Source organism: Trifolium pratense, linkage group LG6 (assembly GCF_020283565.1).
Source record: "Trifolium pratense cultivar HEN17-A07 linkage group LG6, ARS_RC_1.1, whole genome shotgun sequence".
NCBI lineage: Eukaryota > Viridiplantae > Streptophyta > Magnoliopsida > Fabales > Fabaceae > Trifolium > Trifolium pratense.
In genome coordinates this window covers 28,529,893-28,557,541 of record NC_060064.1, presented here as the reverse complement: position 1 = coordinate 28,557,541, position 27,649 = coordinate 28,529,893, and the positions used below count along the sequence as shown (strand labels likewise).

General features: G+C 35.3%; 6 protein-coding genes across 6 annotated transcripts; 4 read left to right on the top strand and 2 right to left on the bottom strand.

Annotated features, from left to right (window-relative positions):
* The first annotated feature begins 259 nt into the window (after window positions 1-259).
* Window positions 260-3,205, top strand: LOC123888716 (pyruvate kinase, cytosolic isozyme-like). Its single transcript, XM_045937860.1, has 3 exons — window positions 260-540; window positions 1,329-1,790; window positions 2,072-3,205. The coding sequence occupies exons 1-3, from the start codon at window positions 313-315 to the stop codon at window positions 2,882-2,884; spliced, it is 1,503 nt and encodes a 500-aa protein (XP_045793816.1). The 5' UTR covers window positions 260-312; the 3' UTR covers window positions 2,885-3,205.
* Window positions 3,206-5,620: 2,415 nt separating this feature from the next.
* On the top strand, window positions 5,621-7,134 carry LOC123888721 (F-box/FBD/LRR-repeat protein At4g26340-like). The gene is made up of 3 exons (XM_045937866.1): window positions 5,621-6,440; window positions 6,545-6,700; window positions 6,809-7,134. Exons 1-3 carry the CDS (start codon window positions 5,718-5,720, stop codon window positions 7,079-7,081), a joined length of 1,152 nt encoding a protein of 383 aa, XP_045793822.1. The 5' UTR covers window positions 5,621-5,717; the 3' UTR covers window positions 7,082-7,134.
* A 5,248-nt stretch (window positions 7,135-12,382) lies between these two features.
* LOC123892055 (FBD-associated F-box protein At4g10400-like) lies at window positions 12,383-13,707 on the top strand. The gene is made up of 3 exons (XM_045941903.1): window positions 12,383-13,099; window positions 13,204-13,359; window positions 13,429-13,707. Exons 1-3 carry the CDS (start codon window positions 12,383-12,385, stop codon window positions 13,705-13,707), a joined length of 1,152 nt encoding a protein of 383 aa, XP_045797859.1.
* A 1,919-nt stretch (window positions 13,708-15,626) lies between these two features.
* Window positions 15,627-17,321, top strand: LOC123888719 (F-box/FBD/LRR-repeat protein At4g26340-like). The gene is made up of 3 exons (XM_045937864.1): window positions 15,627-16,425; window positions 16,507-16,677; window positions 16,772-17,321. Exons 1-3 carry the CDS (start codon window positions 15,712-15,714, stop codon window positions 17,072-17,074), a joined length of 1,188 nt encoding a protein of 395 aa, XP_045793820.1. The 5' UTR covers window positions 15,627-15,711; the 3' UTR covers window positions 17,075-17,321.
* A 523-nt stretch (window positions 17,322-17,844) lies between these two features.
* Window positions 17,845-21,818, bottom strand: LOC123888717 (UDP-glycosyltransferase 13-like). The gene is made up of 2 exons (XM_045937862.1): window positions 20,293-21,818; window positions 17,845-18,273 (listed from the first exon to the last, which is right to left on the bottom strand). Exons 1-2 carry the CDS (start codon window positions 21,374-21,376, stop codon window positions 18,011-18,013), a joined length of 1,347 nt encoding a protein of 448 aa, XP_045793818.1. The 5' UTR covers window positions 21,377-21,818; the 3' UTR covers window positions 17,845-18,010.
* Window positions 21,819-24,183: 2,365 nt separating this feature from the next.
* Window positions 24,184-25,850, bottom strand: LOC123888720 (probable FBD-associated F-box protein At1g32375). Its single transcript, XM_045937865.1, has 3 exons — window positions 24,992-25,850; window positions 24,764-24,904; window positions 24,184-24,669 (listed from the first exon to the last, which is right to left on the bottom strand). Exons 1-3 carry the CDS (start codon window positions 25,739-25,741, stop codon window positions 24,397-24,399), a joined length of 1,164 nt encoding a protein of 387 aa, XP_045793821.1. The 5' UTR covers window positions 25,742-25,850; the 3' UTR covers window positions 24,184-24,396.
* Window positions 25,851-27,649: the final 1,799 nt, after the last annotated feature.

Below are 27,649 nucleotides of genomic sequence, written 5' to 3'. Positions count from 1 at the left end.
GTGAAAATATGTTACAGTATATTTTATGATGTTAAAATAATAGCGAAAAAAAATTATGCTATTTTTAAAAAAAAAAATAAAAAGATTGAATTATTTTTATGAAAAATACAATGATACATCATTTAATATTAAACAAATAAAAATAATTTAAGTAACACTATTCACCCAACAAAATCTGGGTTATTTTACAACCCGACCCAATCCAAGCTATTCACCCAACATACGTATAAGCGTGTTTCATTTATTTGAGATTCACGTAAACCATAAACAGAACACAACTGAGACAGAAGAAAGAAACTGTTGGATCTAAAGATGGCACCGATTGTAGCAGAAACGAAGCCGAAAACGAAGATCGTTTGCACCCTTGGACCTGCATCGAGGTCTGTGCCAATGGTCGAGAAACTTTTACGAGCAGGCATGAATGTTGCTCGTTTCAACTTCTCTCACGGTTCCCACGAATACCATCAGGAAACTCTCAATAATGTTAGAACCGCTATGGAAAACACCGGCATTCTCTGCGCCGTCATGCTTGATACTAAGGTACCGTTCCTTTTTCGATTTTGTTTTATTATACATCTTGAATCTCAACTTTTGATAATTTTGAATGTTTTTTATTTGAATAGTGTGTAAGAAACACAGACACCAGACACGACACGAACACTTTAAGAAAATGACATAATTCAATGTAATCATTAGTGTTGGTGTCAGACACCAACAGGTGTGTCCGACATCAGGACATGCCTAATCTGAATAGTTCATACGAGATTAATCTGTTATTTATATGAATCAATTAAGCGGCAAATGAGAGTAAGTTGATTGTGACCTTATATAATCTTTCATGTATAGAAAAGATCAAAGTCTAGTTAAGGCTCTCTAAAATGGTCTAGTATAATGGGGCTCATAAAAAATGAAGTGGAAGAACAATTTGATAGTGTTCACCATTGGAGAATGGAGATGTTAGAGCATCCACAATGGACCTCGTCACTTTTGGGTGTATGAGTGTGGGTAGGGGATAAGGGTGCGTGTGATTCGCAAAACAGCAAGTACTGGACAATACATGATAGAACAAGATAATACAAGACAAAACAAAAGTTTGAGAGATATAATATGTTTAATATTTGAAAATAAAATAGACCTAGTCACTTTTGGGTGTATGAGTGTGGGTGGGGGATTTACGTTAGTGTTCTGAAGAATAGTTCAAGAACATTTATGACTTAATTGTTTGAGCATGTAATGTTTCCTATAATGAACTCCATAAAGTGAAACCTGCATTGTCATTTTCTTTCAATTTGTATCTTTCATATATGTATCTACTTACATTGCTGTAGGGGCCTGAGATTCGAACTGGATTTCTCAAGGACGCCAAGCCAATCCAACTGAAACAAGGTCATGAAATAACTATTTCAACTGACTATAGCATAAAGGGTGATGAGAATACGATATGCATGAGCTACAAAAAGTTGGCTGAGGATGTGAAGCCTGGTAGTGTCATACTCTGCGCAGATGGAACCATATCATTTACAGTTTTATCATGTGACAAAGCAGCTGGTTTGGTTCGATGCCGTTGTGAGAACTCTGCCATGCTTGGCGAGAGAAAGAATGTTAATCTTCCTGGAGTCGTAGTTGATCTACCAACTTTGACTGAGAAAGACAAGGAAGATATCATGGAATGGGGAGTTCCTAATAAAATTGACATGATTGCGCTTTCTTTTGTTCGAAAAGGTTCTGATCTGGTGCAAGTTCGCAAGTTGCTGGGGAAACATGCTAAGAACATACTTCTCATGTCAAAGGTATGGTTTTTTGTGGTTTTGTGGTTCATGATAATGAAAAGTGATTGTTGCACTGTTTTAAAAATATATTAAGAGTTATGCATCAGACATGATACGATAGAAGAAATGCTTATTGAATCCACATTAATGTGTGTTATTGGGCATCAACTAACAATTCAGGTTGTTCTTTAGATAAACTATGTTTTTAGTACCTAGCGATATTTTCTATCTCTCGTACGTATTATGTTTAATTACTTATTTCTAGTTGTTTTTCCTCTGTTACTTCTAAATGTATGTGGCAGGTTGAAAACCAAGAAGGAGTTGCAAATTTTGATGATATCCTTGCAAACTCTGATGCATTTATGGTTGCACGTGGTGACCTTGGAATGGAAATTCCAATAGAGAAGATATTTCTTGCACAGAAAGTGATGGTCTATAAGTGCAATATCCATGGAAAACCAGTTGTCACTGCGACCCAGATGTTGGAGTCAATGATCAAATCTCCCAGACCAACCAGAGCTGAAGCTACTGATGTTGCTAATGCAGTTCTTGATGGCACAGACTGTGTCATGCTTAGTGGTGAAACTGCTGCTGGAGCTTATCCGGAACTTGCTGTTCGAACCATGGCTAAAATATGTGTTGAAGCTGAGAGCACCATTGACTATGGAGATGTATTTAAAAGGATAATGCAGCACTCACCAGTACCAATGAGCCCATTGGAGAGTCTAGCTTCTTCTGCTGTTAGAACAGCATTTTCAGCTAGAGCAGCTCTCATATTGGTTTTAACTCGAGGAGGAACTACTGCAAAATTGGTGGCTAAATATAGGCCAGGCATGCCAATCCTTTCTGTTGTCGTACCTGAGCTTACGACTGATGCCTTTGATTGGTCATGTAGTGATGAGTCCCCTGCGAGACATAGCTTGATATTCCGAGGATTGATTCCAGTATTAAGTGCAGCTTCTGCTAGAGCTTCTCATGAAGAAACAACAGAAGATGCAATAGAATTTGCACTTCAATGTGCCAAGGGAAAGGGACTCTGTGTTAATGGAGATTCTGTCGTGGTTCTGCATCGTGTGGGCACTGCATCAATCATCAAAATTTTGACCGTGAAATGATCTCTCAATATAAGTAGTATTTCTGTTTTTTGGCAGCCTATTTTTACGATGGGAAATAATGAACTCTTATATTATACCATCTCCAGTCTATATTGGATGCAAAACATCAATTAGATGCTTTTATAGGGGTTTCCCCTATTTCACACTTGTCCACATATCACTGTTTCCTTATTATTGTTATGTTTGAGACAAGTTGTGAACTCTTAATTTTTTTGAGATTATATATGAACCTTGTTACTCGAAAATATGGCCAACTTTTGGCTTTTGATTCTTTTACACTAATGTTGGCAAAATAATACAATATATATCTTGTTTTTCAGGCAATATATATCTTGTTTTTCATTTTAACTTTTGCTTTTTCATATTTATTTGATTATGTTTCATCATTTTGAAATTTAATGATTTGGTCTTTTAAATATTAATAAAATTTCAAATGTTTAAATCTGGTTGTTTGATTTTTCGAATTTGTTATTTGATTCTTGCTTATCTTGGTTCAACTCTAGTTAAGATTAATTTGACAGTTTCAATTTTGTATGTTAGGGTTCATTTTTTTGTTGATTTAATTTTTCTCATTTTGTTTTGGATTTGGGAAATAATTTCATTTTGGTTACCAGCTTCAATTAGTGATATTATTATAGGTTATAGGTTATAGATTCTTAGATTTGGATTTTTAAATATTACCTCCATCCAGTTGTCTTAACAAATTTCCATGTTCATGTCTTTTTTCTTAACAATGGAGATAATGTGTTAATAAGTTTCCCTTCTCTAAGGTTTTAATAACAATGGAGATGATGTGTGAAATTACTATATGAGGAGATAACAAGGGGATTTTTTTTTTCTCTATTTATTAGTATTAAAATTCAGGGTTTGTATCTGCTCGCAACTTCTCTCAGACATGCAGGCTTTCAAGGCTGCGAATCCTGGATGTATTTTGGAGGATTTTGCAATATGGCACTAACCTCCTGATTGGACAGACAATGAGGCTAGTATTGAGGACAGTGATGTTTTTGACAGTGGCCAGTCATTGTCGACCAGAGGCCAACTAAGCCGGCGTAAGCAAAAATAAGGTAATTTGTGGCATGAATTGTGGGAAACATCTAAACCAGTACCAAATGTTAAGCAGAGGCACCTATCTTCGACGAGGATTTGGCAGTAGAGGGCATCCCCAATACATTTGAGGACATCCATCCTTTCGATCTTTTTGAGCAGTTGTTTGTTTCTTTACTTGCGTTAGGATTTGCGATTGCTGAACCTCTGCTGTCTAGTAACAAGGACTTCTCAAAGTTGTTCTATGACTGCAAGGATTACATAGTTACTACATGCCAAAGCACCAAATGGAGTGAGAATGTTGATGACCTTGTCCAGGTATATGAAACAGTGGAGATAATGTTAATGAATACCTGCTATCCCCCTTTAAGCATATAACTGTTCAGTTTCTTTATTCTTTTTCACAATACTGGATTGTTGAATTATATAGCAAATTTTCATGAATGCTGTGTTTTTTCTTTGTTAAAATCTGAAGGAAATGAATATTTATCTGTTTTTTTTTATTTGTTAGATATTGAGTTAACAATTTCATTTACTAATATATTCATATGGTTGTTAAATCATAACTAAAGTTATTACTATTGCAATTAGATGGTTTCTAATGCTTTCTGATTTGAATAATTATTTATAACAAGAAGTAGTTTAATTTCTCTAATATAATTACATAGAATTATATCTATATATGTTTGAAATTGCATTTTTTTTTGAAAACTTGGTATCCGGCCTTAGGACCGACTAATCCAAGGAGACCAATCCTACCGCCCACTTGCGGGGGCCCCATTTATTATTCATCATGTTCATCATCTTATTCATAAACTCAAATTTGAATAATTCTATGTATTTTGTTTACATCAATCTTATCATAAACTACAAAATTGAAATCCCCAATTATCATTAAACCCTAAAATTCTCAAAATCCCCAAATTTTTCATAAAATTAAAATCAACCTTGAAACAAATTCTAAATTTAAACCCAGAAATCTACTTTATATCCAAAACACTACATCCACTAAAAATACTAGAAAACTTTTTCATGTTTCATCAGTTCCCATACCCATATATCATTATATTCCAAGAAACAATATTGTGCATACATCCAGTTTAACAAAAACCCTTTTGGCACCATCCATGACCAGTATTAGCATACATATAAAGCAAAGAATTACTCAAATTGAAGATCTCTCTCAAACCCATGTTAATGAAAATTGTTAGGTTTTAATTTTTTATTTTTAAAAATTCAAAATTTCTTTTAAAATAATTATATGGAAAAAATAATTAAAACAAATTGTGACATGACTGCCAAATTGCTGATTTGTCAGTAGTTTTTAAATAAAAAATGGAGTAAAAGATAAATTTGTGCATATTTTAAAAGATAAAAGATCAAAATATTACACAAAAAAGATAAAGAATCAGAAGGCTTCCGTGTAATTTTACCTAGAAAATAAGTAGCTTCATTGCTCTAATTATTATAGATAGATAGATTGTAGCCTGTAGTTGTAGGTGTAATAAATAAAATAGATAGATTGTAGGAGTAAATAAAACTTTGGGGAACGTAAAATGACAGAGACTTCACTATTCCCGTAACACTTTTCATTGTTCAATCTATACCTATGTCAATATTACCATCAAATCCAGATGTCCAAAGCATGTCTGATTACTAGCTTCTACTACTACTTCTCAATCATAATCATTTACTTCAAAGTGTAGATTACTAGATTTCATATTTACTGCACTGATCTCATCACATCTTTCCCATACACTGTGCTTCTGTATCCGGCCACTTTCAAATGTCATATCTCCGTTCAACTCCTCCAACTGTGGACAGAATCAGCACCCTGCCGGACTCCGTTATCTGCCACATTCTCTCATTTCTCCCTACCAAAGAAGCCGCTGCCACAACCATCCTCTCAAAGAAATGGAATCGGAATCCACTGTGGCTCTCACTTCTAACTCTCGACTTCGACCAACAAAACTTTGCAGACTTCGCCAGTTTTCGACATTTTGTGTACTCAGTCATGCTCATGAGAAACATCACGCTGCCCATCCGATCATTCCTACTCAAATGTGGTAACTCTTCTGACTTCAACCGACACGATGTCAATAGATTTATTCAAGCTGTTGTGCAACGTGGAATTCAGAATCTCAATCTTCACATGTTCACTGCAACGAGTCATTGCTTTAAGTTACCACAATGTGTTTTAAATTGTAATAGCCTCACTGTTCTTAAGTTGAAGTGGCTAAGGATACAACATTTTTCCAAAGTCAATTTTCCCTTACTCAAAACTCTTCATTTGGAAGATATCCGCTTCTTCTTAAGACATCCTATTTATCTTCAGAAATTCCTACATGGGTGTCCCGTTTTAGAGGATCTCCAAATACAAGATATATTGCTGTTTGATTATGAATGCGGAGAGTTTAACGGCTTACTCAAATTGGTCAAAGCAAATATTTTTAACTCAACAATGTGGAATATTCCTTTTTCTTGGGTTTGTAACGCAAAGTTTCTATGTGTAAAGCTGGTATGAATACCATGGCTCCTCCCTAATTTGATACCATAATGTTAACATAAATTTGGTTGTTTTCTAAATTTCTTTTTTGCAACTCATGCATCCAGAATCGCCCTTATGGCTGTCAAGTCCCCGCCTTTCTTAATTTAACCAACCTGAAGATTATATTTGGATCGACTACAAATGATTGGCTTGGGAAGTGGAAGTGGATGACAGAAGTGCTCCAAAATTCTCCTAAGCTTCAAAATCTTACCATTCATGAGGTCTAGTTTAATCTGTTGATGTTATTAAAGGACAATAGTACTTTTTTTTAAAATTCTACTTTTATTATTTTGATTACTTTTTCTAAGAAAATTGTCTATTGTTGACAGAGAAAAATATATGAAATTGGCAATGACGATTGGGTGGACCCATCAATTGTTCCCAAATGCCTTTCATCGGAGCTTAGAACATGTTCGCTTATAGGTTATGTAGGCATGAAGCGCGAGTTTCAGTTTGCAGAGTACATTTTGAAGAATGCAAAAGCATTGCACACCATGAAAATTAGTGCATCAGATGTGGATTTAAGCATAAAGCACCAAATGCTGATGAAACTATCTTTGTGTCCTAGGGGCTCTACTACGTGTAAACTTTCATTTGATTGAGAAAGGTTGGAGCACCGCTACTTTGGTTTCTACTTCCTTACTATTATGTTAGATTCTAGATATGCAGTATTAGCATTGAATGTTTTCAAATACATGAACTGGTGACGCCGACCTCACTAGGTGGTCTATGTCATATATTATCAATTAGATGTTTTGATTATAGCTTCTTCAAACCTTTGTGAACTTTCCCTTCTTACTGATAAATGTTTTGTTTTGAGTTAGATTGATGCATAATTGCATATCATTGTTTTGCTATTATTCATAAATATTGTTATGATGCATAATCATGAATGACAAAGGTGTAAATTCTGAATTTGTGTTTCTTAAGTTTGTTAATCATGCTTTTTATCTCTCACATAAGGAAATTGTTTGTGCACAACGTTTATTGTGGACTTGTGGAAAGGAGGAATTGATATCATAATTTGCAGCTACATATATAGACTTAAGTAGTTGAATGTGAGGGTGCTTTCAATGGAAATTGAATGGTTTGTTCTTAGCTTTTAGAATTTTATCTTTAGAACTTGGTTGTTTTTAACTTAATGCATCCACTTGATCAGGGACCATTGAAACGTTCTCTATTGGATTTTACAAACCTATCCATCTCTGATGATTCTCAACACAGTGGTATATATTATTCATAAATTTTAAAAACCTATCTCGGGAGAGTTTATAAAATTTTGAACTTTCCCTGCCAATTGGAACTTGAAGTAGTCCTGAACAAGGTTTTAAATTACGGTCCGCATTCGCAATTGCGGCCGCAGTATTGTTGATGCGGTAGCGACCGCAACCGCATCGCACCGCAATTGCGGTGTGATCTTAATTCACGTGTACGACCGCATCGTAACCGCATTGGAAGCCGCATCAGATGTTTTCGGCGATATTCATTCAAATTTTCTCACAAAAAAATAAAATTTATGAACTTCAAATCCTAATTTGTGTCAAATTAATGAAAAAACTTACTTTTGACAATCTCTCAACCGTGTATTTTCAATACATTCAAATTATTGTTTATGGAATAAACTAAGACTATGTATTGTTTATGGAATAAACTAAGACTATGTAATGGTGGATAAATAGTGTAGTTACATACTAGTTTCATTTTATATAGCTTGTGAAATTTAAAAATGATTTCAGGCCGCAACAACCGCATTGCGCGTTGCAGTAACCGCAATGACCGCATTCGCAACAACTGCAACCGCAACCGCAATTTAAAACCTCGGTCCTGAATATTGTTTCAACTCTATTCATTTGCGAAAAAGTGTCGAAACCAAAACTGAATAGAGCAAATTTACAGTGAGGTCTCATGTTTCTGGCCATGTTCCGGCATCATCTTCTTAGCAGTTAAATGTATTTTTCATTTATTACTCTCCGTCTCTAATTTTTTATCCTTTTAGCTTTTAATTTTTGTCTAAAAACTTTGACTCTTTTAAGAAATCTAGATACAGTTAATAATGTTTTATCATTTAACCATTTACAAAAGCCAAAAGTATCCATTATATGAATTTTACTTTTTCTAAATGACTTAATGATAAAATGGTCTCAACTTATCTAAATTTATTATTTTTTTAATAGGTGTTCTAGACATTCTATTTACTGGCACTTAGTATGTTCAAACTGGTTTGGGTTTTGGATCCAATTTCCATCTTTAATCTGGCTCAAAATTTCGCTATTAAAGCTATCTCACGAGATGAGGGTGCCCGAGCACATATATACATCCAATAACAATATATATGAGGCTCCAATACAACATCAATATTGTAGGATATTTTAAAATATTTCAAAAGTTTCTACGCTATGTTTAATATTTTTTAGTGAGAAACCTTAAACCTTTTTACTTATTGTTGGATTTTGCCTTCTAATTGAAGTGGAAAAGCAGAAAACAGGATTGGGGGCTGCCGCCTGGGCTAGGCGCAGCACCCCTTGCGCCAGGCGCAATTGAGTTTTGCAAGATGGTGGTGATTGGCTGCTAGCCGCGCCAGGCGCAGGGCTGCTGGTATAAGTGTTCTCTGCTGTGAATAGATTTATTCAAGCTGTTGTGCAACGTGGAATTCAGAATCTCAATCTTCACATGTTGACTCCATATAGGTTTAAGTTACCACAATGTGTTTTAACTTGTAATAGCCTCACTGTTCTTAAGTTGATGCAGCTAACGATAAATAATGTTTCCAAAGTTAATTTTCCTATACTCAAAACTCTTCATTTGGAAAATATCCGTTTCTTCTTATCAAATCCTGAATTTCTAAAGAGATTCCTACATGGGTGTCCCGTTTTAGAGGATCTCCAAATATAAGATGTATTGCTGTATGATTAAGAATGTGGAGAGTTTAGAGGATCTCCAAATCCTGTATTTTGATTACTTTTTCTGAAAAAATTGTCTGTTGTTAACAGGTTTCACATGAAATTGATGATGACGATTGGTTGGAGCCATCAATTGTTCCCAAATGCCTTTCATGTGAGCTTAGAACATTGTTCTCTTATAGGTTATGAAGGCATGAAGTGTGAGTTTCAGTTTGCAGAGTACATTTTGAAGAATGCAAAAGCATTGCACACCATGAAAATTAGTGCATCGGATGTGGATTTAAACATAAAGCACCAAATGCTGATGAAATTATCTTTGTGTCCTAGGGGCTCTACTGTGTGTAAATTGAGAAAGGTTCCAGCATCTCTACTTTGATTCCTACTTCCTACTGTTATGTTAGATTCAAGCTATGCAATAGTAGCATTGAATGTTTTGAAATACATGAACTCTACTTCACTAGGTCGTCTATGTCATATATTTTCGAATAGATATTTTGATTCTAGCTTCTCCAAACCTTTGTGAAGTTTCCCTTTGTAATGATAAATGTAATTCTGTTTTGAGTTAGATTGATCCGTATCATGAAAAATTCAATCAACTAATCCATCTTATCCCTTGCCCTAGTTTTATATTGTTGGAAGTTGAAATGCTTTAGAAGTTTATATGTTATTACTTGGATTTGATACACCCTGAAGTACCATGAAACAAACATAAGTGCTTAATCTTCCTAGTATGCTTATTTTTTAAAGGTTGACACTATGTTTCCATGTTGAGTAAATTTATTTTACTTAATTTGTGTTGGGTTCATGGGACAGCTAACCAAGGCTAATCTCCCGCTGAGCTGTTGGCTTATCGGTGCAAGCTTACCCTAGAGTCGAGCTTCTGCATCTGGGACATCTCAAGCCATCTATGGTGGCCAAAGACTTTTTGCATTTGCAGATAGTGTATAGTGTGATTTCTATTTGATTCAATGGAGTCACTTGTAAAGGATGGAAATATAGTGTTGGATAATGAAGACTGAGGGTAGTTTTGCTCTCAGCCACATACATGGGGCTTCTAATGGAGTCACTTGAACCAAACAAACCCTAAACCTTTTTACTTATTGTTGGATTTTGCCTTCTAATTGAAGTGGAAAAGCAGAAAACAGGATTGGGGGCTGCCGCCTGTGCTAGGCGCAGCACCCCTTGCGCCAGGCGCAATTGAGTTTTGCAAGATGGTGGTGATTGGCTGTTAGCCGTGCCAGGCGCAGGGCTGCTGGTATAAGTGTTTTCTGCTGCGTTTTGCAGCTGCAAAAGGGAGAAAATGTGAGGTTTTTAGGGTTCTTCTTCCAACATCAAGCTAGAGTGTTAGAGGGTTTCTCTTGGATAATCTCTAGGGTTGGGGAAGTGTTTCTAACACCTTGCAATCACTTATCATTGAAATCTCTTGCTCAAGGAAAGAGATTTGGGAAAATGGTTGATTTAGGAAAACTCTAAATCTTGTAACTCTTTGTATTGAATCTTATAATCAAGAAGGAAGTTTGATAGTGGATTGGAGAGTCTCTCTCCCCAGAGTAGGTTGATTTTAACCGAACTGGGTAAACAATTTCGTGTCTCTTTATCGTTTTGTAGTTTTAACTTTTGTGGTTATTGCTCATCCATTTTGATTTGGTTGCTTCAATTCATTTGTCTCACACACTAAGTATTATTGGTGTGTTTTTTCGGTTCGGATTCACAACAATTGGTGCCCACCGTGGGGCAAAGGGTTAAATGGATTAAGTACCATGGGTTCAAAATGGGTTATCGAGGGACTTTCCAGAGACAATTTGAAATTGAGGAAAGTGAAGATAGGAGCAAGAGCAATTTTAAGGTTCGGGATGATGGATAAAACATGGCTTGTTGTTATCCGGTGCCTCGGCGGTAAAAAACTAATGGAGATTGCGATGAAGGCCAGCCTGGAGAGGCGGTGGTAAGAATACTCGGAAAGAAAGAAGAATAAAAGAACTGTTTCAACTGCAAAAAGCCAGGACACTTCATTGCTGATTGTCCAGAGATGTTCTCCAAGGATAAGAACAAGAGGAACAATTCTAAGAAGCAACAGTTTAAAAACAAGCTAAAGAAGAGTCTGATGGCAACGTTTGAAGAACTATCATCTGAAGATGAAGATGAAGAAGAAGAAGAAGCTAATCTAACACTTATGGTTTCGGTAGATTCAGATGATGAGCGCCAAAAGCAGATTCAGATGAAGTAGATGAGATATTTTCTAGTCTTACCAAAAATCAGTTAATAAAAGCTCTTAATAAAACTATTGAGAGATATCTTAAGGTATTAAACAAGCTTAAAGTTTTACAATGCAAGTTTAATACAGTAAGTCATAATTCTGTTTTTAAGTATGCTTGACAAATGTCCCGAAAACACTGTTTTACATGATCCTTTATTTAATTGCCCTTAAAAAGTATCGATAAATTACATGAAAGTCGCGAAAGTAATAATGATTAGAGGTTATAGTTGGAAAATATTACTCTCTCCGTCCCATTTTATAAGACCTACATTAACTAATGCACTATTTATATGTTTTGAGTTTTGACTGTAATTTTTTAAAAGTATATAAATGTAAATATTATCATATAAAATATTTTCAAAATATCAAATTTTTATAATTTTTAGTAATAGACAATCAAAAATATTCGTAATCAAAATTATATTTTGACGTACGTGCAATGATCAATGAGTTATTATATTTTGAGATGGAAAGATATTGAGCATATCGTAGATTTTAAAATCATTGAAGTGAAGCATCCGAAGAAGTGAAAGGTCGGTCTCTTGAATTACTAGATACTACTACTGTAGTAGATTGTAGAGGTGAATAAAATTTTGGGGAACTAAAAAGACAGAGACCTCTCTATTCCCATAACACATTTCAATGTTCAATATATACAAAGCATGTCTGATACAAACACTTCTACTCCTCAATCATAGTCCCAGAAACACTTTCTGCTTTCATTTTCATTCACATTCTCACCTGAAATGTCTTCTCAGCGTTCAATTCCAACTGAGGACAGAATCAGCACCCTGCCAGACTCTGTTATCAGCCACATCCTCTCATTTCTCCCTACCAAACAATCCGCTGCCACAAGTATCCTCTCCAAGAGATGGAATCCACTGTGGCTCACCCTTCTCGCTCTTGACTTCGACGAACAAAACTTTGCAAACTTCGGAACTTTTCGACATTTTGTGTACTCAGTCATGCTCTTGAGAAACATCACGCTGCCCATCCGATCATTCCGACTCAAATGTGGTAACACTTCTGACTTCAACCCACACGATGTCAATAGATTTATTGAAGCTGTTGTGCAACGTGGAATTCAGAATCTCAATCTTGAAATGTTGTGTTATCGTTCGGGCTTTAAGTTACCACAATGTGTTTTAACTTGTAATAGCCTCACTGTTCTTAAGTTGAAGCGCCTAACGATACAACATTTTTCCAAAGTCAATTTTCCCTTACTCAAAACTCTTCATCTAAATCGTATCCGTTTCTTCTCATTACATCCAAGTTTTCTTAAGAGATTCCTATGTGGGTGTCCCGTTTTAGAGGATCTTCATATACAATATGTATTGCTGTTAGATTATGAATGTGGAGAGTTTAACGGCTTACTCAAATTGGTCAAAGCAAATATTATTAACTCAACATATTCGAATTGGAACTTTCTGTTTTCTTGGGTTCGTAACGCAAAGTTTCTATGTGTAAAATTGGTATGGATACCATGGCTCCTCCCTAATTTGATACCATAATGTTAACATAAATTTGGTTGATTTCTAAATTTCTTTTTTGCAACTCATGCATCCAGAATCGCCCTTATGGCTGTCAAGTCCCCGCCTTTCTTAATTTAACCAACCTGAAGATTATATTTGGATCGACTACAAATGATTGGCTTGGGAAGTGGAAGTGGATGACAGAAGTGCTCGAGAATTGTCCTAAGCTTCAGAATCTCACCATTCATGAGGTCTAGTTTAAAAATTCTACTTTCATTATTTTGATTACTTTTTCTAAATAAGTTGTCTATTGTTGACAGGATTCTAGTGGTAGACATGAAATTGGCAATGACGATTGGGTGGACCCATCAATTGTTCCCAAATGCCTTTCATCGGAGCTTAGAACATGTTCGCTTATAGGTTATGAAGGCATGAAGTGCGAGTTTCAGTTTGTAGAGTACATTTTGAAGAATGCAAAAGCATTGCACACCATGAAAATTAGTGCATCAGATGTGGATTTAAGCATAAAGCACCAAATGCTGATGAAACTATCTTTGTGTCCTAGGGGCTCTACTACGTGTAAACTTTCATTTGTTTGAGAAAGGTTGGAGCACCGCTACTTTGGTTTCTACTTCCTTACTATTATGTTAGATTCTAGATATGCAGTATTAGCATTGAATGTTTTCAAATACATGAACTGGTGACGCCGACCTCACTAGGTGTGGTCTATGTCATATATTATCAATTAGATGTTTTGATTATAGCTTCTTCAAACCTTTGTGAACTTTCCCTTCTTACTGATAAATGTTTTGTTTTGAGTTAGATTGATGCATAATTGCATATCATTGTTTTGCTATTATTCATAAATATTGTTATGATGCATAATCATAAATGACAAAGGTGTAAATTCTGAATTTGTGTTTCTTAAGTTTGTTAATCATGCTTTTTATCTCTCACATAAGGAAATTGTTTGTGCACAACGTTTATTGTGAACTTGTGGAAAGGAGTAATTGATATCATAATTTACAACTCAATAGACTTAAGTAGTTGAATGTGAGGGTGCTTTCAATGGAAATTTGGTGGTTTGTTCTTAGCTTTTAGAATTTTATCTTTAGAACTTGGTTGTTTTTAACTTAATGCATCCACTTGATCAGGGACCATTGAAACATTCTCTATTGGATTTTACAAACCTATCCATCTCTGATGATTCTCAACACAGTGGTATATATTATTTCATAAATTTTAGAAACCTATCTTGGAGAGTTTATAAAATTTTGAAATTTCCTTGCCAATTGGAACTTGAAGTAGTCCTGAATATTGTTTCAACTCTATTCTTTTGCAAAAAAAGTGTCGAAACCAAAACTGAATAGAGCAAATCATGCATATTTACAGTGAGGTCTCATTTTCTGTTTAAAAAAGTAAGCTAGCTAGCTAATGTTATATGTTTCTGGCCATGTTCCAGCATCATCTTCTTACCAGTTACTACGAAAAAGCTGAACCGACCGGGGCGAGGATACATATAAGCAGTAAAGGCAACCTAAACTAGGCTCTAATCGGTTTGTAATAGAAATAGGCAAAGAGTGCTCCTGAACCTATTTAATAAAGACTAATCCTAATAGAGGAGAACAAAAGAAGTTAACCACCTAACAAGCGTAAGGGAGGGATTCGAAAACACTTAACCACCCTGCGTGGATACACATGCACCTTTTTACTTTTATCTGTCATTTACTTTCCTGCCATTTATTTTTATCAGCACAACTATCTCTAAACAACAAAGCGAATGCAAAACTATCTAAATTTCTAAACGAAACTAGTAATTTTGGCACAATCCCTGTGTAGAACGATAACTTATCACTTTATTATTTGGTTGCGATTCTATGCACTTGCAGAGCCACCATCAGCTATCCAAATTTTTTTTTTTTTTTACTTTTTTAATATCAAATGACTAAACGTGAATTACTATATTTGTTTATGAAAATTATTCATTTTTTTTATTTTTTTAAAAAAATTGTGTGATGAATTATCATATTTGTTTATAAAAGTTATTTAATCTTTTTATTTTCGTAAAAAATAATATAACTCATTTTCAATATAAAAATATTTAATGATCAAATGACAAAAATTTTAGCATTTTAAAAACAAATATTTAAAAAAGCATAGCATCGGTGGGTCAGTGAGTTTTGTAGGTTGGGTCCGGTTTTACCCAAAACTCAATTTTTTAATGGATTTTCCATTTTTAAAATTCATATTCACCTATTTGTCCGACCCAAACTACTCTTTTGGATTGGATTGGATTGGATTGACTGAGTTTAACTTGTTCGACTGGATTTTCCCATACACCCCTAAGTGAAATGTCCGTTAAATACTTGAATTCCTAGATAGATTGTAGCAGTGAATAAAATTTTGGGGAACTAAAAAGACTACCTCGCTATTCCCATAACACTTTTCATGTTCAACGTCAATATAAACACTTCTAGTACTTGTCATTCATATTCACTTTCTTCAATGTTCACTTATTCACCCTCATCACATCTTTTCTCATACGCTATGTAATAGCTTCCATATCCCTCTGCTTTCATTTTCATTCACATTCTCACCTGAAAATGTCTTCTCAGCGTTCAATTCCAACTGAGGACAGAATCAGCACCCTGCCAGACTCTGTTATCAGCCACATCCTCTCATTTCTCCCTACCGAACAATCCGCTGCTACAAGTATCCTCTCCAAGAGATGGAATCCACTGTGGCTCTCAGTTCTCACTCTCAACTTCGACGAACAAAACTTTGCAGACTTCGCAACTTTTCGACATTTTGTGTACTCAGTCATGCTCTTGAGAAACATCACGCTGCCCATCCAATCATTCCGACTCAAATGTGGTAAGTCTTCTGACTTCAACCCACACGATGTCAATAGATTTATTCATGCTGTTGTGCAACGAGGAATTCAGAATCTCAATCTTTACTTGTTGACTCCATGGATTCGTTGCTTTAAGTTACCACAATGTGTTTTAACTTGTAATAGCCTCACTGTTCTTAAGTTGAAGTGGCTAACAATGGATGATTTTTCCAAAGTCAATTTTCCCTTACTCAAAACTCTTCATTTGGCAAATATCTCTTTCTCAAAACCTATTTATCTTAAGAGATTCCTACACGGGTGTCCTGTTTTAGAGGATCTCCAAATACAAAATGTATGGCTGTCTGGTTATAAATGTGGAGAGCTTAAAGGCTTACCCAAAATGGTCAAAGCAAATATTGACATACAAGGTTGGGCCTTTCCGTTTGCCTGGGTTCGTAATGCAAAGTTTCTATGCGCAAAGCTGGTATGAATACCTCCTTTTAATAACATCATGTTAAAACAAATTTGGTTGATTTTAATATTATTTTTTTTGCCACTCATGCAGTATCGCCCTTATGACTGCCAAGTCCCCGTCTTTCATAATTTAACCCACATGAAGATTGTATTTGGATGGACTGTAAATGCGCTTATTAGGTGGAAGTGGATCGGGAAGTGGACGTGGATGACAGAAGTGCTCCAAAATTGTCCAAAGCTTCAAAATCTTACCATTCACCAGGTCTTGTTTGTTGATGTTATTAAAGGATCATCGTACTTAATTCTACTTTCATTATTTTGATTACTTTTTCTAAAAAATTGTTTGTTGTTGACAGCATTTTAATAATACATCTACTCATGGTAAATTTATATTCGATGAAATTGTCAATGAAGATTGGGTGGACCCACCAATTGTTCCCAAATGCCTTTCATCGGAGCTTGGAACATGTTCGCTTATAGCTTATGAAGGCTTGAAGTGTGAATTTCAGTTTGCGAAGTACATTTTGAAGAATGCAAAAGCATTGCACACCATGAAAATTAGTGCATCAGAGGTGGATTTAAATATAAAGCACCAAATGCTGATGAAATTATCTTTGTGTCCTAGGGGCTCTACTGTGTGTAAACTTTCATTTGATTGAGGAAGGTTGAAGCATCCTCTACTTTGGTTTCTACTTCCTACTGTTATGTTAGATTCAAGCTATGCAATAGTAGCATTGAATGTTTTGAAATACATGAACTCTACTTCACTAGGTTGTCTATGTCATATATTTTCGAATAGATATTTTGATTCTAGCTTCTCCAAACCTTTGTGAAGTTTCCCTTCTTAATGATAAATGTAATTCTGTTTTGAGTTAGATTGATCTGTATCATGAAAAATTCAATCAACTAATCCATCTTATCCCTCGCCCTAGTTTTATATTGTTGGAAGTTGAAATGCTTTAGAAGTTTATATGTTATTACTTGGATTTGATACACCCTGAAGTACCATGAAACAAACATAAGTGCTTAATCTTCCTAGTATGCTTATTTTTTAAAGGTTGACAATATGTTTCCATGTTGAGTAAATTTATTTTACTTAATTTGTGTTGGGTTCATGGGATAGCTAACCAAGGCTAATCTCCCGCTGAGCTGTTGGCTTAATTATCGGCGCAAGCTTACCCTAGAGTCGAGCTTCTGCATCTGGGACATCTCAAGCCATCTATGGTGGCCAAAGACTTTTTGCATTTGCAGATAGTGTATAGTGTGATTTCTATTTGATTCAATGGAGTCACTTGTAAAGGATGGAAATATAGTGTTGGATAATGAAGACTGAGGGTAGTTTTGCTCTCAGCCACATACTCCTTCAGTCAATCTATTAAGGATCTGAAGTACACAATTCTTATTTACTTTTTATACCATTATTCTAATATATGCTATAATTTGCACACATTCTTAATTCTAATATACTATGAGTGGATCTAAAACAAACCAAAATTACTACCAATAATATTATATATATGTAATAAATTATGAAATACAAAGTATAAATCCAAATGTTCACCTAATTAAACACCAATGCAAGAAGAAAAGTATGATCATTGCCTCCACAACTCAACCAACTTGTTCAAATCAAACCTCGAAGACCCACCATCACTAAGTGCTGAAATTGCATCATTTTTAGCACCCAAAACTCTCTCTTTAACCTTTTTTCCTCTCCCTCTATCCGTGTCCATAATCTCTCTAACTCGCTTCTCCAACTCACTTGCCTTAACAAATCCATCTTCATTCTGTTTCAATGCCAAAGCCACCTTCATTTCTTCCACCATTACAACCCTATTCAACCTTTGCTCCGCGTAAATGTTGGGATTGATTGCAATGTAAGTCCCACATTGCTAATGAAGAAAAAGAAGGAGGTTAAAAAATAGCTATTGAAAGTCCCACATCGCTTAGAATTGTGAAGCAAGGAGGAAATCAAAGCTATATAATGGACCTAAGTTCTTTGTTTATAATTGCACCAAGTAGTAACACTTGTAAACACTTTAAGTTTATATTTGTGTCTTTTTGTTTTTCTCTTGTACTCTTGTATTAGAGGGTTGAGAGATGTAGTTAGGTATTTGCTTTGGAGAGTGTGGGTGTATTGGGGGCCAAGGGAAGGTTGAGTGAAGTCTATGTGTTGTAACAATTTTCACATAGTGTTTATTCTCTGGTTGTCGGTTTTGACAACGGCCGTGGTTTTTTCTCCGGTTTTGGAGTTTCCACGTTATATTCTTGTGTTGTTGATTGCGTTCTTTTATTTTCTCTATGCCGATTTTTCCCAACAACTGGTATCAGAGCTCTTGGTTTGATCCAGGAGAGGGAGTTCCGCTGTGAAGTTTAGACTAGAGAAAATTGATGTTTGGCTTGTGGAAAATCAAGTCAAGGATGTGGTGATGCAATCTGAGTTACACAAGGTCAGCCTGGAGAGGCGGTGGTAATAATACTCAACATCAGCCTGGAGAGGCGGTGGTAATAATACTCAACATCAGTCTGGAGAGGCGGTGATAAGAATACTCGAGTTACGTCTGAAACAACAACTTATTATGAGGATGCGGAGGTGCTAGTGGAAGTTGAGAATCGGTGGAGTGTTGAGTCATGGACTTTGGAAGCTCCTATCACATGTGTTTGAAGAAGAAATACTTTTGAATCCCTAGAGCTAGTTGAAGGTGGAGTTGTTCATCTTGGTGACGGAAAGCTTGTAAGGTTCAAGGTATGAGTGAGTTTCTTTTAACACAGTGCGAGGTATTTTCTTGAACTTTGATGCATAGATAGTAGGTAGATTAGTTGTTAGATAGTTCTACTATTATTGGTTATGCATCTGTTACTAGTGGTGATTCTCATGTTTTGGTTAAGTTGTGGATCTTCGGGTGGGTACTTGTTAGTGACATGAGTTTAGTTGGACTAGTGAAATAAGGTTTACTAGGTGATGTAACTAAATTGGAATTGTTGGAGCCTAACAATGGCCTGAGGTGGTTTCACAGATGTTTGAAGTTGTTCAAGTGACACATGGGCATCGGTTGACATGGATGCAAGGTGTGTGATGATAGCGTGCGGGCATTGGTTGGCATTGATGCAAGGTACGTGGTTATCTCGATGGCTGATGAACTTCCAGAGAAAGCCAACATGGAAGTTGCACCATAAATTGTCAGTGAGGTTTCGAGATGAAATTCTTGGGATGACTTGGTTCCAAGTGAAGAAAAATCTTGGGATGGTTTAGTTTCAAGTGAAGAAAATTCTTGGGATGATTTAGTTCCAAGTGGAGTATACTCTTTATGGTGGAGTATGATAATTTAATTTGTCGGTATAGACAATGAGAATTATGATTGTCGGTGTAGACAATGAAGATTGAAGACCATTACAATCAAGGTGGAGATTGTTGGGATTGATTGCAATGTAAGTCCCACATTGCTAATGAAGAAAAAGAAGGAGGTTAAAAAATAGCTATTGAAAGTCCCACATCGCTTAGAATTGTGAAGCAAGGAGGAAATCAAAGCTATATAATGGACCTAAGTTCTTTGTTTATAATTGCACCAAGTAGTAACACTTGTAAACACTTTAAGTTTATATTTGTGTCTTTTTGCTTTTCTCTTATGCTCTTGTTTAAGAGTATTTGAGATGTAGTTCAAATATTTACTTTGGAGAGTGTGGGTGTATTGGGGCATGGGGTGATTGAGAGTGAAGTCTATGTGTTGTAACAATTTTCACATAGTGTTTATTCTCTGGTTGTCGGTTTTGACAACGGCCGTGGTTTTTTCTCCGGTTTTGGAGTTTCCACGTTATATTCTTGTGTTGTTGATTGCGTTCTTTTATTTTCTCTATGCCGATTTTTCCCAACAGTAAAGAGGCCACGCTATCATTGATACTCCACAATTAATTGCTTCCAACACTGAATTCCAACCGCAATGTGTCACAAACCCGCCCACCGAATCATGACTCAATATCTTCACTTGTGGAGCCCAATCTCTCAACACTTTTCCCTTTTCCTTTGTTCTCTCCAAAAATCCTTTTGGTAATAACTCCTCAAAACTAAGTTCTTTCCTTTCATACCCAATTGGGTTCCTCACTACCCACAAAAACCTTTTCTCACTCTTCTCCAACCCTATAGCTATCTCTATTATTTGACTCTTTGAGAATCTTCCATAGCTTCCAAAGCTCAAAAGGACAACACTTTGACTTGGTTGTAAGTTGAGCCAACTAAAACACCCATCATGATCATCATCATCAACAACATCATTGTTTTCCTTAACTGTTTCCACTAACGGCCCAACACAAAAAACACGCGGTTTTTGTTCTTCCATTACACAAGCTCCATTCTTCAATGCCATGAAAGCTTTGGTTTCAAGCATCTCAAACGAGTTAACAATTAACCCATCGGTTTTTCTCATTTGAATTGACATGTTCATGAACGACTTGTAACTTTGGCTTCTACGGTCAACCATTGGTTCCGGCATATCCTCCGGTGAGAGAGGTGGCAAGCCAGGGATATTACGAAGCGCATCATTGTAGATGGAGGTTTTTTTGTTGCTGGTGTTGTGGTATATTGTTGGGGTGTAGAGGAAGAGCGCAACAGTGCTAGCCGCGTTGGGAAAGTAATAGAAGGTTGGGATGTTTAGCACGGTGGTTATCGCAACAGCAGAGTGGTTGAAAAAATCTAAGATGAATGCTTTGGGTTTGGAGGATTGAGAAATGAAGGATTGAAGGCTGGTGGTTAAGTTTTGAGAGCGAGAGAGTTGGTGGAATGTGATGGAAGGTGTGGCGGCGATCAGGGTGGTGATGTATTGGCTGTTGGTAGTATTCGAAGACGAGGGGAGGAAGATTTTAACGGAGAGAGTGTCATGGTGGTGAGTTGTTATGAATTTTCCTAATTCTACCATTGGGACTAAGTGTCCTCTTCCCATGACTGGATATAGAATTATGGTGTCCATTTTTTTCTTTCTATTTTTGTATTTTTATGAGATAGAAGATCAAAGGTTAATGGTATGTGGAGGGGTTTGTGTTTAATTCAGAATTTCTTATGAAGATGATGGGAATATTTGATGGATTATGATTGAGAATTTCAAGATTATGGAAGAAGGTTTGACTTTTTTATTATTGTTCTTTTGGTGTGTACATAAAGAAAATGGCGAGTGATTAGAACTTTCCAACTATAATGGTCATTGGTCAAACTTGGAGGTTACGATGGAATGAAGAAATTGGTAATTAAATTGAGATGAATAAGTCATGTGTCGACTATGCTTGATTCCTTTAGCTGGAATCTGAACATAAATTTAAATTTTGTACACCAATATCCTCAATTTTACATCACCAGAAAAGGTCATAAATGGAAGATTAAAATTCTCAAATTGATTATAAATGCAATATCTTTGGCTAAAATTAATTAAGAAAAAACATCATGTGTTATTTTTCGCGCGATCCTGTATTCTGGTTTTGAATTTGTTGACATAACAATTTTTTTAAGTTGATATAACAACATATTAATAATCACATTCACATCAAATTATACAACTTCAACTATTATTATAATTACAACATATTAACCTGTCACTTATAAACCTAATTATAATAATTTAAAAAACTCCCTGTAATTTGAGAGTTATATTTGTGTCTTTTTTCTCTTAAACTATAGCTTCAATTTGGAAGCTATGGGGAAACCTGAGTACATAGTCTGTGGCTTAAACTTGTGCCACTTGAATTCCTATGTAGTCACTCTTGAGTTATGCCTAAGCACCACTTAGCTATTTAATCAAAGTTTTGAACTCTACATCTTATATACTAATCATTATATCTAATCCAAAATGAGTTCTAGCTACTATCATCAATTTGAAACAAGGCACACAAAATACCAGTCACAAGAATGCAAGATAGCTAGCAACCATATATCTCAAACAAATATCAACCAATACATGAACAAAACTTAATAGGGATCATCCTAACATACATAAGAACAAATTCCTGTATTTAATTTTCTAGAATTCATCATAGAAAAATGCATATGATTAAAAACAGAATTTGTTTTCTCAAATTTTCTGCAGAGAAACTAATAGACCACATTTGAACCTCCAAAATGTTTATGGTAGTCCAGCCCTCATATTCACCATCTTATAAACTAATTTTCAAGCATATAAAATCAATCAAACCAACATCTTTAAACTTTCGAAACCAAAACGGTGGGGGCACAAAATAGCATCATCATCGAACATGATGAGGAACCAAATTAAGATGAATTTGAAGCTCATATACCTGAACCTCCAGCAGACCAGCACAAACAAATTAAGTATCTCCTTATAACTATCATTACTAAAATCTGGTAAATATTCTAGCCAGAACTGAGTTGGATTCGTAATCGTACTATCTCAAGCAAGTAAATTTCATGAACACAACAACTGTGGTTGTTAATTCATTCATATAAGGAATAAAAGGATCAAAATAACTAAAGTGAGTTTAATCGTACTATCTCACTGTAATGATAGTTATAAGGGGATTCTAGTCCTAGATATATTTCTACTAAATCAAAACAAGATGGGGTGGGAGGACTTGTAACAGAGGCACTGATGAGGGTAAGAGAAAGTAGTATGTGATTTGCAGTGTTCTTACAAATCAACAAGATACACAAAGGGAGAAGAAGGATGAATCAATAGTTTTGAAATGTTGAGCCATTCACAAATGAGAGGTTGTGACATATCTAAAAAGAGAACTGCTGCGAGGTAATTTCTGCTACAAGTTACTAGTATTTAGTGTTGAAAATTGAAATTTTGAATTTGTTGGAACCTGTTTATTTCCTTTTGTGCCTCATATGATAAAAAAAATTAATACTTCTGAAAATTCTTACCAGTACCACGTCAGAAGCTGAAATCACCCTGCTTGAGTGTTTGGTAACATTTCTATCACACACAATCAGAGCTGGGGAGAAGCCTTAGCTTATCAGGAAACAATTGAATACGCATAAACAAAATTTACACACGTTTCACAACAACAGCCCTTTTACAAGACACCTATGGATTTTCAACAAATTTCCATCTGACATATATCTGCTTATTCTCTACTTCCCATATTTCTAGCATATGCCTTATTCTCTACCTCTACTAGTTGTCACTGCCATGCATGTAGGCATGCTATAATTTGCCATTATGTATGTCCCTCCACACATTTGTGCTGATTTGCATCCCATACCCAATACCAATACTTTGTATCATAGGCCTTAGAACAAGGAGGCTATTAGAAAGACTACAAATTTTGGCCAATTGCTTAACAAATAGCATATCAGAAATAAAACAAAGAATGACAACAATCAATCTAGATGATTTTCATTGTAAATCAATATTCTAAAAGCTACTACATGGTGTGAGTCATTTTGAACTAGACTCTTTGACTTTAAAACAAACTAAGATTGTACTACCCATTTTCCAATGAAAGCACGCTTGCATTCAGCGGTGGAGCCAGGATTATTATAGAGTCTAGGCAAAATTTAACATGTGACATAATATATGGATTAACACCCTAAACTAACCCCTAAAAATCTCAGTTTTGCCCTAAACAAACCCATAATAATACCAACAGTTTTGCCCTAAACTGCCCAGGCTTGCTGGGCCTTAGAACCGCCCCTGCTTGCATTCAACTATTTTAGTCTATATATTTTGACAAAATTAAGAAACACAAATTCAGAATTTAAACCCTTTGTCGGTTGTGGTGAAGTATCATGTCGATATTTAAAATTAACTGCAAGACAATGATAACCATCAAAAGAGAATCATTTATCAATAAGAACGGAAAGTTCACAAAGGTTTGGAGGAACTAGAATCAAAGTATATATTTGAAAATATATGACTTAGAGGATCTACTGAAACAAAGTTCATGTGCTGCAAACTGTCCATGCTACTAATATTTCATATATAGAATCTAGAATTTAGAATCTAATATGACTAATGTTGACATGCCCTAACCTTCGTCAATCGAATGAAAGTTTACATGTAGCAGAGCCCCTGGGACACAAAGATAAATCCCTTAACATTTGGTGCTTTAGATTTATATCCACCAGGGAGGCATTGATTGTCATGGTGCGCAATACTTTTGCACTCTTCAAAATATACTCTGCAAATCGAAACTCGCACTCCGAGCCTTCATAAGCTATAAATGAACATTTCCTAAGTTGAGAGAAAATGCATCCGGGAACATTTTTTGGTTCCTTCCAATTGTCCTTATCAATTCCATGTCCATAAAGCTATCAAAATCCACATAAAAAAAAAATTAGAAAATAAAAAATCTAAAATAGTAAAAGCAAAGTTAAAACATATCAACATTGACATGAGTAAAACCTGATTAAGAGTAAGATTTTGCAGCTTGGGACAATGTTCAAGCAGTTCTACCAGCCAGTTCCATTTCCTCTGCCAAACTGACTTAAAGATAAGCTCAAAGTGAGTTAAATTATGAAAAGTGTGGACTTTTTGCTCCTTGCTCTGCATGAGTTATAAAGACAAACATTAGAAATCAAGTTGAACTTCTAATAACATTAGCTACCGAGTCGTGACAAATTATACTCATACCAGTTCTATATGTAGAAACTTTGCATTACAAATCCAAGCAAATGGAACATTCCAACTCCAAGTAAGATTACAAATTTTAGCTCTAACCAAATTGGAAAAGCATTTGTTATACTTTCCATTATCACAGTCATTCGATACCCAAAATTGCATATTAGTTGTTTGCAATTCCTCTAGAATGGGACACAACTCAACAAACTTATAAAATTCTTCATTTTGATCTCCCAAAAAGGAAACACTATCCAAATGAAGAGTTTTGAGTAGCGGAAAATTGAATTGAGGAACAACAGTAAATGTTAAACAGGTCAATTTAAGAACAACAAGGTTCCTACAATTGAAAACACTTGAAATTGTAGTACTCAATCCAATTTGAAAATCAAAATCAGTATAGGAAAAATCCAAGATAAGATTCACAATTCCTCGTTGTAAAGCAGCACGAACAATTCGATTGATATCATAGGGATTGCATCCCGAAGAGATGCCACATTTGAGACGCAATGATTGGATAGGCAATGTGGTGTGACGAGCGAGCATGACTGAGTATATTAAATGTCGAAAAGTGGCGAAGTCTGAAAATTTTTGATCGTCGAAATCGAGAGTGAGAACTGAGAGCCATAATGGATTCCATCTTTTGGAGATAATGGTTGTTGTTACGGATTGTTTGGTAGGGAGAAATGAGAGAATGTGGCAGATGACGGAGTCTGGTAAGGTGCTGATTCTGTCAAGAGTTGGAATTGAACGTTGTGAGGACATTTTAGGTGAAAGTGAGAGTGAGAATAAAATTAGGGTTTGAGAGATGGAAGACGGGAGCGTGAGGATGGAAGATGATGGGAGAGATAGGTTTTTCTTCTACTTCCGACTTAATAATTTCTATATTTTTTTATCATTGAATTTAGTATTTGTAAATTTTTAAATTTGATCATTACTTAATTTTCATTGTATTTTGAGGTAAATTTTTCTTTGCACATAATGTTAATCCTATTAAGATTTTTTTTTTTGGTACAATAATCCTATTAAAATTTAATTTGTTTAATTATGATTAAAATTTGGAATTTTTTTACTGATCGTTGGTTTAGTGTGATTGGCGCTTAACTTGTTAGGGAGAATCGCAGTTCGATTCCCGCAACTGCGATCGGGAGGGGGCTGAAATCATTTAATGTCATAACTGACCCACAAACTAGATTAAACTAGTGTGAAAGGAAAAAAAAATCGAATTTTATAACGAGAAATTAATTAATTAAAGGAAAATGCTAACTATACACATTATAAATATGGTAAACAAAGTTTTCAAATTTTTGTGTTCTACTTTTTAAGAATATAAAAAATGTTTGTCCTAATGTGCAATTTATTTATTTTGCCTTATCTATTGTTCTGCAAAATGGTTAATTAAAAAAAATTGTATTTTGTATATCTAAAAATTGATCTAAATTAAACCACACTACACATTTATACATCTGAGAAAGAAATAAAAATGAGTAGATTCAAACTCTAAAAATATCTGGTACAAAATTTTATTTATTTTTTAACAAGAATTAATTAAATATGAATTTTTAAGATATGAATACTTTAATATCCAGATTTGTTAGGGTTGGATGGCACAAGCACTCGCCAATTTACTGTGCAAAACACATATAACTTTTAGCGAGGAAACAATCTCTCCATTGCGGGAAATTAGAAAAGTTTGTGGAGTTGGAATGACCCCATATAATCCAAACATTCTTGTGGATTACTACTCCTGATCGCCTCTTAATTATAAAAGAAGCAAATGGAGGAATGAGATTTCGTCCATCTCTCCTTGTGAGAATGATGATGAGACAATTATCCATGTTTTAAGGGATCGTATACATGCAACCCAAATTTGGATCCGAATAGTGACTTCTAATAATATCACTAACTTCTTTTATTTGTCTTGTAGGGACGGGATCTTCGATAGCATATCGGGAGCGCACAATAAGGATTGACAAACTATTTTTATGGTAACATGCTGGTACTTGTGGATGTGGAGAAACAAAAGTATTTGTGAGGAGGGTTTTCGCTGCCCAGCAACCCAACTCATATCTCAAGATGGTAACCGAGATCGATAGATGCAAGCAAACTCATGTGAATGGAATGCCTTAAAAAAATATACTATTTTTATTGGGTGAAAGAATGATGGATTAAACTCAATTGTGATAACGCTCATGAAAACTCAATTAACCTGTCAAGGTGTGGAGGTTTCCTTCAAAACAATAATGGTAATTGTTTAAGCAGTTTTGCGCGTAAAATTGGCTCATGCGATGCGCTCCATGCTGAGATGTGTGGCATCTACATCAGAATAAATTTAGCTCGTAGCCAAGGAATTACCCAACTTCAAGTAGAAAGTGATTCGAAGATGTTGGTCGACATGGTAACAGGAAATTGCAACTTTAATAGAAATATTCCTACTTTGATCAAGCGTAATTGTGATATCAAGAACATGAATTGACATATTCAGCTTAACCATATATGGCGAGAAGGAAACAGATCAGTTGCTGATTTCAGTCTAACTTTGAACACTTTTAATTTGCATGTTAGGAAGTCCTCCTAAAAAACTCAAAAGTCTTATTTTTGATAATGTTTCCGGTGTTGCATGCCTCGGAGTTCCCATTTTTGCTAATTTCAGTCTAACAATAATTTTGTAAA